Raw genomic sequence first — 20,766 nt, forward strand, 5'->3', positions numbered from 1 at the left:
AGAAAAGCAACAGCAAGACAACAGTCATTCAGCCTCATGCTACCTTCTACTGTTGAATGATTCATGATTAGCTCTGTTTCCTTTCCATTTCAGTTAATGAAAAGTCATGTGTTTTGTAGATTGAAAATCTGTAGAATGGTAAAAAATTGGCAGTGTTTAATCTCTTAGATTCTATTGCAATGGAAATGTGGGAAGAATTTGTCCACACACTCTAAACATTGGCATGAATGGGTTCATTTCAATTCTGTACAATGGTTATGAATGTAAAGGATTCAAGATTGTTTAATGTTATTTCCAGTACACACCTTAAAGGAGAACAAAATAATTGTCGCTCCAGATCTGATGCAGCACAAAACAACACGATTAAAAAATGCACACAATTAATATAAATACGTAAAGTAGCTTAAAGGACATGAACTATATTTGGCAGGAATGAACAGAAAGATATTCTGGTCACCTCATTATAGGAAAGTCAGCACAACAACATAGGCTGAAGGGCCTGTACTGTCCTAAGTGGTTGGTCCCTTGTATTCCTTACAATGAGAATGAATATGAAGTAATCATGTCCACCTTAATTCCCTGCTCAGATTAATTCATTTTTGAGAAAACAAGTATGACTTTCCATTCCAATGTGCACGAGTCTTTCCATGCCATGATGAGGCTAAACTCAGATCGGAAGGGAAACACCCCATATTCCATCTGGGAAGTCTTTTGGCCCTCCCACGCACCTTTCTTCTTTTTTTCTATTTTTCCCATTCTTCATTCCAAGGGCCCTCACCCTTTCTCTTTTCCTTATCCTGCCTTCATGACATGCCCATCACTTCCACCTGATTCCTCTCCTCCCCTTTATTACATGATCCACAATATTCTCCTATCAAATTCCTCCTCCTTCAGCCCTTTAGCTTTTCCACCTATCACCTAGCTTCTCACTTCATGCACCCACCCACCTTTCCCCTCACCTGGTCTCACCTATCATCTGCTAGATTGTACTCCTCTCCCTTCCACCGCCTTCTTCTTTGGCTTCTTCCCCCTTCCTTTCCAGTCCCAATGACAGCTCTTGGCTCTTCAACTGTTACTTACCTCCATCGATGCTGCCTGACTTGCTGAATTTGATCAAATCATAGCTGGTCTGCCTCATGCCTCATCTCTTCCTCCCTGCTGGTTCCTCTCAGCACACAATTCCCTGATTTTTCAAAGAAATTCCCACTTTGTCTGAAGATTACCTGCATGATCCAGCCACCAAAATGCTCTGGATAGAGAATTCTAGAGATTCCCCATCCTCTGTGAGAATTATGTCTTAAGTGTTTCAGTTTTAAGTGACTGCCTTCCAATCTTGGAAAAGAAAAGAAAAGAAAGATTAGCCTTATTTGTGTTCTTTGAGACATTCAGTGAAATGCATCGTTTCAGTCAATGACCAGCACAGTCCGAGGATGTGTTGGCAGTCTGTGAGTGTAGCCATGCTTTCGGCAGTAGCCTGGCATGCCCACTACTTACTAACCCTAAGCCGTATGTCTTTGGAATGTTAGAGGAAACTGGAGCACCCGGAGGTAATCCGCCTGGTCCCAGGAAGGACGTACAGACTCCTTACAGACAACTGAGGGAGTTGAACCCTGATATTCCGATCACTGCCACTGTAAAGCATTTCACTAACTGTTATGCTACTGTGCCGGACAGTACAAGAGTGACAATCTTTTAGCAATGTCCCCTTGTTGAAAACTCTCCCACTGTTGAAACATCTGCCTATTAACTGAAAGGTGTAGTGTTTAGTGTGACACTGTTACAGCTGTTTGGAGTTCAATTCCAATGCCATCGGTAAGGACCTTCTCATGACTGTGTGGGTTTCTTCCTGGTGCTCTGGTGCAGTTAGTAGGCTAATTGGCCAGTGGAAGTTGTGCTGGGATTAGGCCAGGGTTCAACAGGTGGTTGGTGGGTAGTGCACTTTGTTGGGCTGAGAGGGCCTGTTCCAAGCTGTATCTCTTAACTATTAAAGTAAACATCTCTTTCAGCTTTTACATCTTTCAATAAGGTTACTTCTCGTTCACAGGGTTGTGGTTGACTATTAATGGCCATCTTAAAAGGTCCAGCCTATTCATTTCCAAAGCAGTTAGTGATGGGGATGTAATGCTGAATGACCATTTGACAAGTTCAACAGCTGATCTGGCCTTTATCAGTCTGTGGGAACTCGCTGTGTCCGTCATGGGTACTGCATTTCCTCTCACAGTGAATACTAAAATAGCCACAAATCACATGGAAAATGCTGAGTTGTCTAGTGTTACAGACGGACAGATCTTTGTTCTTCCTGGCAGCAGAGTTGTTTTTGTGGGAGCTGCCAACACTACTATTGAAACACTGAGTGGTCAGTTTACACTGAACTTGGGGTTACGCAGTTTAAATTCCACCTTCTTCTAGTTCTATAAGACCATAAGACATTGGAGCAGAATTATACCATTTGGCCCATCGTGTCTGCTCTGCCATTTTGTCATGGCTGATTTATTATCCCTCTCAACCCCATTATCCTGCTTTCTTCCCGTAACCTTTCATACCCTTACTAATCAAGAAACTCCAGTTTAACTATACCAAATGATTTGGCCTCATCTGTGGCATTGAGTTCCACAGACTTATCCTCTGGCTAAAGAGCTTCCTTCTCATTTCTGTTTTGAAGGGATATCCTTCTATTCTAAGGCTGTGCTTTCTGGTCCCAGACTCTCCCACTATTAGGAATATCCTCTCCACAGACTGTACTCTCTATGTAGGTCTTTCAATATTCGCGATGTTTCAAAGACATCCCCCTTCATTCTTCTAAACACCAGTGAGTACTGGCCCATATCTGTTTCACAAGATATGAAAGACTTCTGTCACTTTTTATTTTTTTCTCCTCTCTTTTATCCTTAATTGCTTTTTTTCATTGCACATGCCTTGGAACTATTAGTACCACAACCTAGACTGGCTTTAAAGGCTCACCATGAAGCAATACTTCTCTCCTCAAGATTCAATATTGTTTATCGTCATTCTGTGGTACACAGGTGTAAAGGAGAATGAAATGTTTGTTACTCCCAACCTAATGCAGCATTTAAAAACACAATACAGTAAATTGAAATATAAAATCAAAGCTATAAAACACAATGTACAAGAATCTGAGTGTGGCTGCAAATACATAAGATTAGTGTATACATGTAGACTGGATGTAGACAAGGTGATGCTAATGCAGGAGTATCTACAGATACGCTGACTGAGAAGAAATGGTAAAGTGATTCTTGGCAAGAAGAACTCTGCTAAGTTGCAGCAGACTACTAGGACTATGGACTGTAAACATAAAGTGGCAGTGCATGGGTCCACAACCTGATTCTGTGGGATCACTAATCATAATCTCCCCTTGTTCTACCACCTCATAATCCCGAATATTTCCATTTTACTTCCTTTTAACCTCTTATTTGTAAAGACAAATTTTATGTTCCTAGGTGGAACTGAAATTCCCCCATCCTTTGTAGTATCCTGGTAAACGTCTTCTTGCAGAGAGCAGCAAGCTGATTGATTGATGATGAATTGAACTGGGGCAGCACAGTGCTGTAACTCATAAAGCTGCTGCCTCACAGTGGAGTTTGCATTTTCTCCCTGTGACAGTGCAAGTTTCCCTCAGATGCTCAGGTTTCTGCCCACGTCTGAAAGACATGGGTTGCTGGGATTGGAATTGGTTTATTATTGTCACATGTACCACGCTAGTGTGAAATGCTTGTCTTGAGTACAGTTCATACAGATTGATCTCTGATTAATACAGATTGATATTGTGCAGCACTGCGTTACCCTGGAGGTTAGTGCAACACGATTGCACCTTGGGGCACTGGAGCTTGGAGTTCAATTCTGACACTGTCTTTGAGCAAACTGGGTACTGGTCTTTATCCACTGCCCAAAGAAAATAACATTTAGTAGGTTAATTGGTCATTGTCCTGTGATTAGGCTTGGGTTAAATAGGGGGGGTTGCTGGGCGGCATGGCTCATTGGGCTGAAAGAGTCTGTTCTGTACTAATTTTTTAAAAAGTAGACCAAATCATTACATAGAGCATTGAGGTAGTGATAATGACCAAATGATCTGTTTAAGGGCCTGGGCCAGAAATAAAAATATAGCGTGACAGTTACAGAGAAAATACAGTTCAGGTAATAAGGTGCAAGGGTCACAATAAGGGGTCAAAGGTTCATCGTTGTCTCTTGGTACTACATTGATTGTGAAGGCCTGGACCCCTTGTTCCAGTTTTGACCTTGGGTGCTGTCTGTGTGGAGTTTGCATGCTCTCAGTTTAACAATGTGGGTTTCTTTCGGGTGCTCACCTGCCAAAGGTGTACTGGATTAATGGGCTATTAAAAATTGTTGGATTTTTGGTAATTGGCACTGAAGGTAAAATATAGGACTTATTACAGAACAATACAGGCCATTCAGCCCACAAAGTTGTGCCGACACTTTAACCTGCTCCAAAATCCATCTAACCTTTTCCTTCTACATAACCCTCCATTTTTCCTTCATCCATGTACACATTCTAAGAGTATCTTCAACGTCCCTAATCTTTGTGCCCTCACCAGCATGACTGGCAGCACATTCCATGCACTCACCACTTTCTGTCTCTGACATCCTGTCTATACAAACCTGACAGAAGTTCAAACATGAGGAAATCTGCAGATGCTGGAAATTCAAACAACACACACAAAATGCTGTTGGAACACAGCAGGCCAGGCAGCATCTGTAGGGAGAAGCACTGTCGACGTTTCAGGCCAAGACCCTTCGTCAGGACTAACTGAAAGGAGAGATGCTAAGGGATTTGAAAGTAGGAGGGGGAGTGGGAAATGTGCATTTCTAAAGTTAACCAGGTTGTAACACTACAGCACAGAAACAGGTCCTGTTTTTGGATTAGTCCATGCCAAACTATAAATCTGCCTAGTCCCATCGACCTGTTGAAATCAAACCTCCATCCACCACTTCTGCTGGCAGCTCGTTCCACACTCTCCCCATCCTGGATTGTGTTTGTCTCTGGCTGTGCTAGCATTTGGTTAGTTGTTCTTGGTGACACACCATCAGTCTACAAGCCATGGCACACAGATACCTGTTTTTCTGTTAATGTAAATATATGTGCTATTCACGCTGTGTGTGAGTGTCAAAGATCAAAGTTCAAAGTAAATTTATAATCAAGGTACATATATGTCATCATTTAGAACCCTGAGAATCACTTCCTTGCTGGCGTACTTCAATAAATCCATAGTAGACTCAATGAATAGACCACAGCAACTGGGTGTTCAACCAATGTGCAAAAGAAAAACAAATTGTGCAAATACAAAAAGAAAGAAATAATAATAATAAATATATAAGCAATAAATATTGAGAACATGAGATGAATAGTACTTAAAAGTGAGTCTATAGGTTGTGGGAACATCTCAGTGGTGGGGCGAGTGAAATTTAGATTAAAGTCATAGAAAAATACCACACAGAAACAGGCCCTTTGGCCCATCTAGTCCATGCTGACCCATTTTAACTGCCTACTCCCATAGACCTGCACCCAGACCATAGCCCTCCATACCCCTATCATCCATATACCTATCCAATTTTCTTTTAAACATTGAAATTGAGCTGCGTGCAACACTTGCTCTAGCATTTCATTCCATACTCCCATGACCCTGAGTGAAGAAGGCTTCCCTCATGTTCTTCTTAAGCTTTCCATTTTTCGCCCTTAACCCGTGACCTCTAGTTCTAATCTCATACAACCTCAGAGGCAAAAGCCTGCTTGCATTTACCCTATCTTATTTCCTCATGAAATCTCCCCTCAATCGTCTACGTTCCAAGTCTACAACTGTTTTTACAAAGTCCGTGACAACCATGGTGTATTCATTCAGAGCCAGGGATGAATCCTTGAACTTGGCCTAGACCACTGACTCAAAGCAATATCACAGCTGCTTCTCTGCCTCCTGCGACCACCTCTTTCTTGTCCTCATTTCTGGAGCCTTCCTCTTTAGCCTCTCCCATATACAGGTAGGAGAAGGACAGCCAGTGATCTGATTTACCAAAATGCGGTCTGGGCAAGGAACACGAGGCATTCCTTATCTTAGTATAACAGTGGTCTTGTGTGTTGGGACCTCTGGCGCTACAGGTAATTGGGCGGGGTTTCATTCAAACAAGCCTGGCTTAGGTCCCCTAATATGATTTGAAATGCGTCGGGGTGGACTCGTTCTTGTTTGGAGATGGCATCGTGCAGTATCGTGAAGTTGGCCACTGGTGGTGTGTAAAGTACAGTTGGGATCACTGATGAAAATTCCCTAGCTGAATAGAATAGATAGCATTAGGTGTTCGAGGTCAGGAGAAAGTGAGTTTGACAAAACTACCACATTGGAGCACCTCTGAGAAATTGTCATGAAACACACACCTCCACCTTTTGCTGTATTCTTGTGTATGGTTAAATGACAATTGAACTTGAAATTGATCCTCTGAAGATTCCCCCTCATGTTCCATTTAAACATTTCACCTCCAGTTCTAGTCTCTTCAAACCTCAGTGGAAAAAGTCTGCTTGCATTTACCCTATCTATACCCCTCATATCTATCAAATCTCCCCTCATTCTCCTACACTGTAAGGAATGAACTCCTAACCTATTCATTCTTTCCCTGTAACTAAGGTCCTCAAAACCCAGTAATATCCTGGTAAATTTTCTCTGCACTCTTTCGATCTTATTGATATCTTAGTTACGTAATCAGAACTGCCCGCAGTATTCTAAATGTGCCCTCACCAACAGATTATTATGTTAATTGCTGTTATCACATAAGAATGATAGATTTCATTGGGATTATTTAAAACGGAGGTTGATTTGTAATGGCGTCAATAGTTATGGGGAGAAGGTAGGAGAATGGTGTTGAGAGGGATAATAAATTATCCATCATTGAACGGCAGAGCAACTCAATGGGACAAATGGCATAATTCTGCTCCTTTGTCTTATGGTCTTATGGAATTGGTAGGAATGTAGGGAATTCGTCTAATTGGGTACATGCTGGTTAGTATGGACTGAGTGGACAGAAGGTCCTTTTTCCATGCTATATGATTCTCTGTGACCTGATTGCCAAATAGCCTCCTCCTGTGCCATAGTATGTATGTGGTGAGCTGTTCGAACCTGTCTTGCCCTCGACTGTGCTCCTCCAGCAATTCAGGTAGGAACACTGACCTGAGTTTCTGCTGTTACTCCCTCCTGTGTTCCACAGCAGCGGTATCCTCTGCAGCAAAAGTTTCTAATTTCCTACGTATTCATTTACAAGCTATTTCAAGTATAAGCAATCTGGATATTAACTTCTCTGCCAAGGAAATAGCTCCCTCCTAAAGATAATGTTTAGGCCCCTGTGCACTAGAGGATCATTACATCCAACTCCACTTGGCAGACTTACTCGCACTCCTCTGCTCTTTTCCCACAGTCTTGCAGAAAAAATTTACTTTCAAATGTTTATCCAATTTCCTCTGGAATCCTGCTATCCTTTCGGGGAACAGGTTTCAGTTCACGGCAGTCATTACATTCATTTGCCATCACCTGACATTAGTTTCTTTGGGTGACTGAACCAACTGCTTCTTTATTAACTCCAGCAAGCCCCTGAAGGATTTTGAACAACTCCAGTTCTGTGGCAAGTTTTGGTAGTGGTATGGAAATTTGTTTATTATTGTCACATGTGCCAAGATACAATAAAAAGTTTGTCTTGTTCATACAGATCAAATCATTACAAAGGTAAAACATTAACAATGCAGAATAAAGTTTAAAAGCTAAAAGTGCATTGCAGGTAAATGATAAAGTACAAGATCATAACAGGATAGATTGTGAGGCCGAGAGTCCATCTTATCATTTAAGAGGTCCATTCAAGAGTCTGATAATGGTTGGATAGAAGCTGCCCCTAAGCCAGATGGTACATGTTTTCAGGGTTTTGTATCTTCTGCCCATTAGGAGAGGGAAGAAAAGAGAATGTCTGGGTGAGTAGCATCTTTGATTAGGTGGGCTGATTGCTTTACAGAGGCAGCAAGGACTGTAGACAGAATCATAAGACCATAAGAGTGAGGAGCAAAATTGGACCATTCAGCCTGTCAAGTCTGCTCTGCGATTTCATCATGGCTGATTATTTTTCCTCTCAACCCTATTCTGCTGCCTTCTTCCCGAAACCTTTCACACCTTGACTAATTGAGAACCTATCAAACTCTTCCTTAAATACTCACAATGGCCTAGCTTCCCCTGCCACAGGAGGCAACAAATTCCACAAATTCACCACCTCTGGCTAAAGAAATTCCTCCTCATCTCTTGTTCTAAATGTTCTATTCTGAAGCTGGACCCTCTGGTCCAAAACTCCCCCACTATAGCAATTCTTCTCTGCACATCCACTCTATCTAGGCTTTTCAACATTTGATAGGTTTCAATGACATCCCCTCTCATTCTTTTAAATTCCAGCGAGTACAGGCCCAGAGCATTCAAATGTTCCTCATACGATAAGCCTTTCATTCCTGGAATCTTTCTCATGAACCTCCTCTGAACCCTGTCTGTGTCAGCACATCCTTTCTTAGATAAGCGGCCCAAAACTGCTCACAGTACTCCAAGTGAAGCCTCACCAGTGCTTTATGAAGTCTCAACATTACAACCTTGTTTTTATATTCTAGTCCTGTCAAAATGAGTGCTAACATTGCATTTGTCTTCCTCACCACCAACTCAACCTGCAAGTTAATCTTTAGGGATTAACTAATGGGGATTCCTTTGTAGTTTGGATTTTTGAATTTTCTTTCTGTTTAGAAAATAGTCTATGCTTTGTTCCTTTTACCGAAGTGCATGACTGTACAGTTCCCGGTGCTGTATTCCATCTGCCACTTCTTTGTCCATTCTCCTAATCTGTCTGATTGAGCCCTCCTGTATCCTTCCTGCTTCCTTAACACTACCTGCCCCTCCTCCTGTCTTTATATCATCAGCAGACTTATTGACATATAACATTAAGAGAAGCAGTCCCATCAACGATCCCTGCAGAACACCACTAGTCACTAGCAGCCAACCAGAAAAGGCTTTTATTCTCACTGTGGTCTCTTGCCAATCAGACAATCTTCTCTCCATGCTAGTACCTTTCTCTGTAATACCATGGGTTTTTGTTAAGCAGCCTCACGTGCAGCACTTGGTCAAAGGCTTTCAGAAAATAAGAAAAGAACACAACATCCATCAATTCTTCTTTGTCTATCCTACTTGTTATTTCTTCAAAGAATTCCAACAGATATGTCAGGCAAGATTTTCCCGTAAGGAAACCATGCTGACTTTGTCCTCTTTTTTTCATGTGCCTCCAAGTACCCCAAAAACAATTCCTCAACAATTGACTCCAACATCTTCCCAGCCACCAATTGGCCTATAATTTCCTTTCTTCTGCCTCCCTCCTTTGCTGAAGAGTGGAGTGACATTTGCAATTTTCTAGTCCTCTGGAACCATACCAGAATCTAGTGATTCTTGAAAGATCACTATTAATGCCTCCACAATCTCTTCAGCCACCTCTTTCAGAACTCTGGGGTGTAGTCCATCTGGTTTACGTGACTATTGTCAGACCTTTCAGCTTCCTAATATCTTCTTTGTAATAGCAATCGCCCCCTGACACTCTCAAACTTCCAGCACACTGCTAGTGTCTTCTACAGTGAAGACTGATACAAAATACTCATTCAGTTCATCCACCAATTTCTTCGTCCCCTGTTACTACCTCTCCAGTGTCATTTTCAAGTGGTACGATATCTACTCTCATCTCTGTTTTACTCTATGTATCTAAGAAAAAGCTGTTATTTTCCTTTATATTTTTGGCTACTTACCTTCATATTTAACCTTTTCCCTCCTTTATGGGTTTCTTAGTTGTCTTCCTTTGAACCTGCTTTCCATGCTGTGCACAACTCTCTGCATTTTCTTGTTGTTACTTGCAGAGCAGCTTTGTACCAACTGTGATGCATCCAGATAGAATGCTTTCTTTGGTACATCAATAAACATTGGTAAGGGTTGACAGGAACATGCCAAGGATGTTGTCTGGATTGGAGAGCATGCCTTATGAGAATAGACTGAGTGAACTTGGGCTTTTCTCCTTGGAGCGAGGGGTTGAGAGGTGACCTGTTAGAGGTGTATAAGATGATGAGAGGCATTGATCGTGTGGACAGTCAGAGGCTTTTTTCCAGGGCTGAAGTGGTTAACATGAGGAGGCATAGTTTTAAGGTGCTTGGAAGGAGGATGTCAGGGGTAAGTTTTTCACACAGAGAACAGTGGGTGCATGGAATGCACTGCCAACAGTAGTGGTGGAGGCGGATAGAATAGCGTCTTTTAAGAGACTCTTAGAAAAGTACATGGAGCCTAGAAAAATAGAGGGCTATGTGGTAGGAAATTCCAGGCAGTTTCTAGAGTAGTTTACATGGTCGACACAACATTGTGGAGCATAGGGCCTGTGATATGCTGTATATTTTCTATGTTTTATGAGGAAGTAGAGACATTGGTGATCTTTCTTGGCCATGACATCAACATGATTGGATCAGGATAGCCTATTATGGATGTTTACCTCTAACACCTTGAAGCTTTCACCCTCTCAACCTCAGCACTGCTGATATAGACAGGAGCGTGTGCACGTTCCATCTTCTGGAGTCAATGACCAGCTCCTTGTTGGCATTGAGGTGAAGGTTGTTATCATGACACCATGTCCCTAAGTTCTTTACTTCCTTTCTAAGCTGCTGGAGAGGTCTCCATCGGTCAGGGTTGACCATGGATGTTGCGTCCTAGCTGTCTAGATATGCAAGCCTAGGCAGTACGATATGGAGAGCAAGCCGTTGTCCATGTACCAAGCTCACCATTGGGAGAATTTAGTAGTTATTCCCCACTACCATCCTCGGCTATAACAACCTATACTCTGACTCATCACTATTTAAGGTACGACCCACCGTAGTGATACTATTTGCAAACTTGCAGATGGCGTTGGAGCAGAATCTGGTCATGCAGCCATGAGAGTACAGTATCTGAGATATTTAACAAGGGGTCTGTCTGTGAATTGTCAGGAATCCCTCCCGTAAGTCCCATAATCTCATTGACCCTCCACCATCAGCCAGAGTTACTGTAGCATTAGGTCAAGGACTGTTAGGATGGGAAACAACCTCTTCCCCCAGGCTGTGAGACTCCCTGACAGCACCCAGTTCTCATCATTTATGAAGTGCTGATAATGTTATACTGTTTACTTTTTAACTTATGTTGCTAATGCACCTTATGCTAAATGTCATTCTTCTAGAATATATTTTATTGTTAATTTATTTGTGGTTACGTTTCTTTATTTGTTTTGCGTGAGTTATACATGCTGAGTTGTGCACCTTCGTTCGAAGGAATGTTGTTTGGCAGTTTGCTGCTCCCATATCCTGATGAAGGCCCTGAAATATCTCTGTTCATTTCCCTCCAAGGATGGTGACTGACCCGTTGAGTTTCTCCAGAATCTTTTGTGTCTTACTTAAAATTTCCAGCATCTCTTGTGCCTGCCCCTGTTTGTTTTGTTCATATCTTCTTATCACTTTCCCCTTAAATATAAAAGACAAAAACATTGCAGATGCTGGAAATCTGAACTAAGAATAGAAATTATTCAAACAGCTTAGCAAGTCAGAGAACTTCTCTGAAAGGAGAAACTTAACATGTCTGATCGGACAAAGGGTCTTCAAGCTGTCACACTTTCTACAGATGTTGTTTAAGCTGTTTATTTCCAGCACTTTCTAATTCTGGTAAGCATATCATTTCTTTTTGCTCAACCTGTGTTAGCAAGTTCTACACTCTAACCATGCTTGAAATGGGATTTGTTGGTCACTACCTTAAATTTATGGCCTGTATTTTTGAAAGCTCCTCAACGAGTGAGTCAGATTTATTATCACTGACCTAGGTTGTGAAATTTGTTGACACCAATTCAGTGCAATGAGGATGCCCTCTGTTGGTCGGGGATGTTGCTTCCCACCTGTCAATATGATATGCAAGCCCGGGCAGTACGATATGGAGAACAAACTGTTGCCCATGTAGCAAGCTCCCACCTCCACTCATCTGATGAATCCAAAGGAATGGCAGAGACTGATACAGTTTGGTACCAGCAGCGTTGCAGGAGTTGCCAGTCAGTGTTGAACTCAACTTAGGACTGCCTTAAAGATGCCAGCTCCGGATTCTTCCACAGGGTTTACTCCCGAAGCCTTCCCCGTGAGTGGGTGTAGCTGCAAGGCAGCGGAGGTTTGAGATCAGAGTTTTTCTTCTCCTTGATGAGCTGCCAGTCATGGTTGGTGACCCCTCTTCGCCTGAAGCAACTGGTTTTAAGGAGCCTTCGCCCCTTTTCCTGTCAATAGAAACAGTTCCGCCAGACTTAGAATCTAAGCCACACATGAAGGCCAGGAGCTGGACTTGGTTGTCAGAGGCTATTTGAGGCACGCACCAATGGGAGCATTTAAAAGGTAGTGGGAGCTTATTCCCACTATCAGCCCCAGCTATAACAACCTTAAAAAACCAGTACTGTACAATACTAAAACAACTGACTATAACTTTCAATAAAACATATAAAAAATAATTAAGTAGTACAAAAGGAAAGGTTGTGTTCCTGGGGGTTAATGGACCAATCACAAATCTGATGGTGGAGGGGAAGTAACTATTCCCAAAAGTTCGAAGTAAATTTATTATCAAAGGACATATATGCCCTGAGCTTTATTTTCTTGCGGGCATTCATAGCAAACACAACAATCACAATAGAATCAGTGAAAAATTGCACCCAACAGGACAGACAAACAACCGATGTTCAAAAATACAACAAACTGGGCAAATACAAAAAAAAGAGAAAAAAGAAACAATAATAATAATTCACCGGCAAAAGGACCTCGGCAATCGTGGAGATGACTTACAGTGGACTGAAATGTCTGAGCACATAGACATTAAGGAAGAGGATATGCTGGAGCTTTTGAAAGCATGAAGTTAGATAAGTCGCTGGGTTCAGACGAGATATAGACCAGGCTGCTGTGGGAAGCAAGGAAGGAGATTGCTGAACATCTGGCGATGATCTTTGCATCATCAGTGGGAACGGGAGAAGTACCAGAGGATTGGGGGATTGCAAATGTTGTTCTCTTGTTCAAGAAAGGGAGTAAAGATAACCTAACAAATTATGTAACAGTGAGTCTTAGTTCAGTAGTGGGTGAGTTGTTGGCGAAAATCCTGAGAGGCATGATTTATGAACATTTGGAGAGACATAATCTGATCAGGAATCGTCAGCATGGCTTTGTCAAGGGCAGGTCGTGCCTTAGAGGCCTGATTGAATTCTTTGAGGATGTAACAAAACACATTGATGAAGGTAGAGCAGTGGATGTAGTGTATATGGATTTCAGTAAGGCATTTAATAAAGTTCTTCATGCAGGGCTCATTCAGAAAGTAAGGAGGCATGGGATCCAAGGGGATCTAGCTTTATGGATCCAGAATTGGCTTGCCCACAGAAGGCAAAGTGTGGTTGTAGATGGTTCGTATTCTGCGTGGAGCACGGTGACCAGTGCCTCAGGGATCTGTTCTGGGACCCGTCCACTTTGTGATTTTTATAAATGACCTGGATGAGGAAGTAGAAGGGTGGGTTAGCAAGTTTACTAATGAGATGATGACCTGATAGAGGTGTATAAGTGAATAGAGGCATTGATCGTGTGGATAGCCAGAGTTTTTTTTCCCAGGACTATGATGGCTAACACAAGGGGGCATTGGAACTAGGTACAAGGGGGATGTCAGAGGTAAGTTTTTCACACAGAGGGGTGGGTGTGTGGAATGCACTGCCAGTGATGGAGTCGGAAACAATAGGGTTTTTTAAGAGACTCTTAGGTACGTGGAGTTTAGAAAAATAGAGGGCTATGCGGTAGGGAAATTCTAAGCAGTTTCTAGAGTAAGTTACCGGCACAACATTATGTAATGTGCTGTAGATTTCTATGTTCTATGTTCTGAAATAAACACTTGAGCAATGAATATCAAGAACATGAGCTGAAGAGTCCTTTAAGGTGAGCCAATAGGTTGTGAGAATAGTTCAGTGATAGTGTGAGTGGAGTTGACTGAAGTTATCCCCTCTCATTCAAGACCCTGATGGTTGAGGGGTAATAATTGTTCCTGAACCTTGAAAATGTTCACACTCCTGTACCTGCTCCCTGATAGTAGTAATGAGAAGAGAGCAGATACTGAATGGTGAGAGGCCTTAATGATGGATATTGCCCTTTTGAGAAATTGCCTTTTGAAGGTGTCCTCAATGGTGCCCATGATGGAACTGGCTGAGTTTACAACCCCCTACAGCATTTTGTGATACTTTGCATTGAAGCCTCCACATCAGATGATGATGCAACCAGTCAGAACGCTTTCCATAGTACATCTGTAGAAATTTGTTTGTGTCTTTGGTGACATAATAAATCTCCTCAAACTTCTAATGAAATATAGCTCCTGCTGTGCTGTTGTATTTTTGGAAGTGAAAGCTGAGAGCTTGGAGAATGAACGTCCAGCTCTCGAACATAATCAATGGGAAGGTTGAGGCAAATCTTAAACAAATACAAATCAAGCAGACACTTTGTAAGTAATATCTCTGTGCTCCTGTTCCATGGTCTGGGATCTGTCAGCCTGTTTACTGCCACTCTCTCCAAACATTTTACTCAAAGGAAGGAATTTACAGCTCTTCCCTTCTCCAGGCTCCATGCCTGTAGTTGGTTACTTGATATTTCTAGGCTGCCTTTCCAGTATGGTTCGACAACTGAAATTACAAAAGAATAGGAACCTAACCAGTGGGTGGCGTAGAGAGTGGGGCGGGGGCAGAAATTTCACATCCTTGCCCTGATTCCTTCCCCTACCACACACCCCCCCCAATCCACATTACACCTAGGCTCAAACAGCACAGTCTGTGAAAATGAGTCTCTTTAGGAGGAATCATTAGGTTACAAAATGATCATACTGTCTTAATGTTTCTTCAAACTTTCTTTTGTATTCTGTAGAAATTATTTAAAAATTTAGGTGGATTGGTAATTAAAGAGTAATATGTAAGGACACAGAAACAGGTACAGACGTGACCCTCTAAAGTAGAGGTCACCAGAAAGTCCAGTCCAGTCAGGAGGTCATGAGCATTTTGGAACTCACCAGGAGGGAATAGGATGGTGGGAGGGGGAAGGGGGAGGGACATTGTAAAGCATCAAAATAGAAAATGCTGGATCACTCAGGTAGCATTTTTAGTTATTTAGAGATACTGTGCAGAACAGGCCCTTGTAGCACAACCAGCTGTGCCACCCAGTAGCTCTGCTACTACCTTAGCCTGATGACAGTACAACTTACAATGACCAATTGGCTTACTAACTGGTACGTCTTTCGAAGGAAGATGGAGCACACGGAGGAAACCCACACAGTTACAGGGGGAATGTACAAACTCCTTACAGAGAGCGGCGGTTAATGAACTGCAAACTCTGAAGATCAGGCAGTGATAACATTGCAATAACTGCTAGGCCACCATGGATAGAGAAGCAGTTAAATATTTCAGGTTGAAGATCCTTGATTAGAGCTGGGAATGTCTGCAGAGATGGAGAGGAGATGAACCATGGAGGGGTGGGGGAAGATCTCATTGAAACTATCCAATGTTAAAAGGGCTAGGTAGAGAGGACTTGGAAGGATGTTTACAATAGTGGTGGAGTCTGTGACCAGAAAGCACAGCCTCAGAATAGAAGAGGGTCTCTTCAGGACAGAGGTGAGGAGGCATTCTCTTAGCCAGAGGGTAGTGAATTTATGGAATTCATTGTGACAGATGGCTGTGAAACCCAAGTTATTGAATATATTTAAAGCAGAGCTTGATAAGTTCTTGATTAGTAGGGGTGTCAGTTACAGGAAAAAAGGCAGGAAAATGGGTTGAGAGAGAAAGTAAATCAGCCATGATGGAATGGTGGAGCAGATTCAATGGCTTAATTCCATTCCCATGTCTTATGGTCTTATGGTGAAAAGCACAGTTAAATTTAAGGGTAAATCTCACTAAGAAAGTATGAATTTAAGAAATAGTAACTGATAAATCTTGGAACCTGCTCTCATATTTGGAATCAGAATGAGAATTACATTTGTTATTGCTGACATATGTTGTGAAGAGCTCCCTTCTGATCCCTTGTAGTTAGTTCTCCCAAACCCCCTTTGTCAACTACCTCAGTCACTGTACTGCACACACTTTTTATAAAGCTGTTTATTATAAATACACGCTGGTATTTATGCACATTTTATTCCATATCTGTACTTTAACCTCTATATAACTTAGAGTTAACAAAAAGTTAACTAATTTTTTTGTGAGTAGGCACAGAAGAGATGTCAGGGGTAAGTTTTTTACATAGAGAGTGGTGAGTGCATGGAATGGACTGCCGGCAATGGTGGTGGAGGCAGATATGATAGGGTCTTTTGAGAGACTTTTGTATAGGTACATGGAGCTTAGAAAAATAGAGGGCTATGGGTAAGTCTAGTAACTTCTAAGGTAAGCACATGTTCGGCACAACTTTGTGGGCCAAAGGGCCTGTATTGTGTTGTAGGTTTTCTGTGTTTCTATAATCCTTAAGGAGAAGCACTGTCTACGTTTCAGGCCAAGACCCTTCATCAGGACCTGAAATGTCGACAGTGCTTCTCCTTATAGATGCTGCCTGTCCTGCTGTGTTCCACCAGCATTTTGTGTGTGTTGTTTGAATTTCCAGCATCTGCAGATTTCCTTGTGTTTGTTCTATAATCCTTTATTCTTTATAAATGTTGAATAATGTTGCTCTTTGCTGCATGTCTTGCCCTGACCAACACACCACATCAAATTCCTAATACATGTAAATGTAGATGGTGAATAAAGATGATCCCTGATCCTTGAAATTTGTTGTTTTCCATTAAGGACATCGAAAGTGCAGTGAGCGGTGGAGATGGGATATAGGGCACCAACATCCCTACATCCCAACTTTACCACAGACTGCAGCAACACAGAGCCATACATAAAGAATTACTATAAGTTACAATAGTTCAAAGTTCAAATTAAATTTATTATCAAATTACTTATGTCTCCATAGACCACCCTGAGATTCATTTTCTTGCAGGCATTCACAGTACACCAAAGAGATATAGCACAATCAGTGGAAAACTACTCACAAAGTCTGACAATCAATATACAAAATAAGACAAAATGTGCAAATAAAAAAATAGTAAATAAATTATACCGAGAACATGAGTTGTAGAGTCCTTGAAAGTGAGTCCATGGGTTGTGGAATCAGTTCAGTGTTGGGGTGAGTGAAGTTATCCATGGTGGTTCAGGAGTCTGGTGGTTGAAGGGTAGTGGAAAGTATATATTAACACAAGAGAGTAAAATAATGAGGTAGTGTTGATGAGTTCATAGACTGTTCAGAAATCTGATGGCTGAGGGGAAGAAACTGTTTCTAAATGTACTTTCCAAACTACTCCCTTGTGGTTCTGATGTCTGATGCTTCAATCTTGAACAGAATGATTCTGCTTTCATAGTGCTTTGGGGTAGTGAGTTCCAAAGATACCCATATGAGGAAGAAATTGTTGTTCACCACTATTTTAAATGGCCTACTCTTAATACTAAGTCAATATCCATTCATTTATTGCACTGGAGAAACATTTTTACACTACTTGTTAAATCTCTCCATTCAGGTGTATCTCAGAATGGTTAGACTGCAAACCAGTTATTGTGTATAAAGCTTCCTATTCTTTGTCTATTTCTATACTCTTTTTCAGGCCAGGCCCAGCAGAAGCTTGGAAATTAGGTCTGAATTTATTTTGCAGATAGGGCACTGATTTAAAGGAACTGGTGGAAAAGACGAGAGGGTTTTTTGGAAGTGTCGTCGCCCAGACCATGGCAGGATCAGGAATGTACTACATGAAAGGGTTTGGGGAATGTAACTCTCACCATATTTTGGATGAGTATCTGTAACCTGAACAGCTGCAGACTTAGACTCAAGAACTGGGTGCCCCACAACACATCTTTACCACTGACTGCACTTTTAATTTCCTCATTAGATGAAGATTAATGGTAGATCTTTTGTATTTCTCGGCAGGAGATCATCACTTTCGGATAGAGCTGAGGAAATACAAGTGAATTAAATGTTGTACAATTATCACGAATATCACATCATCTGATCTTAAAATGGAGGGTTGTCAACAAGGCGGCTGAAGATCATTCGACACAGCCGAGAAGTGATGTCATGGTACTGGGATGTTTGACTCTATAACCATGACTGATTGCCCTGCTGGCAAGCTATGGCACCAAACATTGGAGAGCCTTTTCCTTGATGGCCGCTGACTTCAGTTTTATCAAGCCTATTCAGTCAGGTGTTGCCAAGGACAGTCCATGTCTCCTCTTGTCAGTGCCGCGTAGGGAGGCACTCCTGCAATTCTTAAAGAAAGAGGGATAAGGTTTACACACAAGAGTTTCTGAAGATGCTGGAAAACCAGAGTAACACACACTGAATGCTGGAGGAATTCAGCAGATCAGGTAGCATCCATGGAGAGGGATGCAGAGTCGATGTCTAGGGCTGAGGCCCTTCACCAGGAAAGGGGACGAAGGCCCATACTTCCAAGAGATTCGCTTTATTTGAAACTTGGAAACATACAATGAAATGAATCATTTCTGTCGAATCAAATCAGCAAGGATTGTGCTGGGGGCAGCCCACAAGTGTTGCCTCACTTCCAGTGGTAACAGAGCATGCCCACACTCTTAACTGCACTGTTTGTCTTTTGGCATGTGGGAGGAAACTGGAGCACCTGGAGGAAACGTAGTAACTCCTTACAGGGAGCGGTGGGATTGAAGCCTGATTGGTGATCCAGGCACTGTATTAACATTACACTAACCATGTCACCCCATAGAAACAAGGGCCCTATGTGAGGCACAAACTCACAACCTTTAGATTACGAAGCTGATGCTGTATCGACTGTACGGACAAGGCTCTGCTGCCCTGCTGTCTGTGTTTGGACCAAGGCTGTGACGTGTTAGGAGATGAGTGATCATGGCGGTGAGTGACAGTGAGCTGATTGTTGGTGAGTGAGAGCATGTTTTGGCTAGAATGTAACTTGAGCTTTTTGTGAAATGGAATGGTATCTATATGGTTTATCACTGTTCAAAATTCAAAATAATTTATTATCAAAGTACACATATACGTCAGCAGATGCAGTGTGCACTCCCAGGAGTTTGAAAACTGCTTGCAGATTCCACATCTGTGCCAGCAATGTAAAGGGGGGTGGAGTGTGCGAGTGGTGCAGGTTCTCCTGAAGTTGATAATCATCTCCTGTGTCTTGTTGACATTGAGGAAGAGGTTATTTGCCTGGCACTAGGGATCAAGCTCTTCTACCTCCTTTTTGTAATTTGTCTCATCATTGTTGGTGGTGAGTCCCATCACTCTTGTGTCATCGGTAAACTTGACAATGTGATTGCTCGAGTGTTTGGCCATGCAGTCAGGTGTGAATGTAGAGCAATGGGCACAATACACAGCCCTGGGGGCACCAATGGTGAGGTTATATACTATATTGATTGTATGCACAGAAACTGATGTTCCATTCCCTGTTCCGTTGGTTTGACACCCTAAGTGTGAAATGTAATTAACTTCATGCAAAGTGTTATTTTTTCACCATCTCAGTCGAAGTCCATTAGCCACTACGTTACCTTGTGCTATAGCCAGCAGACTGTTTAGGCTGTCATAAACAAAGGAGATTTTGCAGATGCTGGAACTCCTGAGTAACACACAAAAACGCTGGAGGAACTCAGCAGTACAGCAAGTCCTGATGAAAGGGCTCGGCCAGAAACATTAACCGTTTCTTCCTGTCTGTGGATGCTGTCTGATCTGGTGAGTTCCTCCAGCAGGCGTGTGTTACTGTTTAGGCTGTAACTGGACCCTGATGGTCAGCTAACTGAAAACCTTGTGTTTTTTTTTTGCTGTGTCCGAAGTTCAAAGTAAATTCATTATAAAAATACATATATGCTATGTTGTCATATACTATCTTGAGATTCATTTTCCTTTCAGGAAAAATAGAGAAATGCAATATAATTTTATGAAAAAACTGTATGCAAAGACTGACAAACAACCAATGTGGCTGACAAGCCATGCAAATAAAAAAAACAATATAGAAACATAGAAAACCTACAGCACAACACAAGCCCTTCGGCCCACAAAGCTGTGCCGAACGTGTCTTTACCTTAAAAATTACCTAGAGATACCCATAGCCCTCTATTTTTATAAGCTCTATGTACCTATCCAGGAGTCTCTAAAAAGACCCTGTCGTTTCTGCCTCCACCACCGTCACCAGCAGCCCATTTCACGCACTCACCACTCTCTGTGTAAAAAGTTTAGCCATGACATCTCCTCTGTACCTGCTTCCAAGCACCTTAAAACTTTGTCCTCTCATGCTAGCCATTTCAACCCTGGGAAAAAGCCTCTGGCTATTCACACGATTAATGCCTCTCATCAGCTTGTACACCTCTATTAGATCACCTCTCATTCTCTGTCACTCCAAGGAGAAAAGGCCGAGTCCACTCAACCTATTCTCATAAGACATGCTCCCCAATCCAGGCAACATCGTTGTAAATCTCCTCTGCACCCTTTCTATGGTTTCCACATCCTTCCTATAGTGAGGTGACCAGAACTGAGCACAGTCCTCCCAAGTGTGGGATCTGACCAGGGTCCTATATAGCTGCAACATTACTCTCCGCTTTTAAACTCAATGCCATGATTGATGAAGACCAATGGACTGTATGACTTCTTGA

The 20,766-nt window shown here is 42.1% G+C and overlaps 1 protein-coding gene across 3 annotated transcripts in view; it reads left to right on the forward strand.

The window, feature by feature from the left end:
- Positions 1-20,766, forward strand: part of adcy5 (adenylate cyclase 5) — a 469,096-nt gene that overhangs the window by 84,936 nt on the left and 363,394 nt on the right. Inside the window, exon 1 of one of the 3 annotated variants that reach the window (XM_059967667.1) lies at positions 18,489-19,021. The exons of the other annotated variants lie outside the window; for them this stretch is intronic. Within the exon in view, the coding sequence (XP_059823650.1) occupies positions 19,016-19,021 (6 nt within the window). The 5' untranslated portion in view covers positions 18,489-19,015. Of the gene's footprint in view, positions 1-18,488; positions 19,022-20,766 lie in introns of those variants that run through there. 3 annotated transcript variants of the gene reach the window in all.

Source organism: Hypanus sabinus, chromosome 4, assembly GCF_030144855.1.
Source record: "Hypanus sabinus isolate sHypSab1 chromosome 4, sHypSab1.hap1, whole genome shotgun sequence".
Classification (NCBI taxonomy): domain Eukaryota; kingdom Metazoa; phylum Chordata; class Chondrichthyes; order Myliobatiformes; family Dasyatidae; genus Hypanus; species Hypanus sabinus.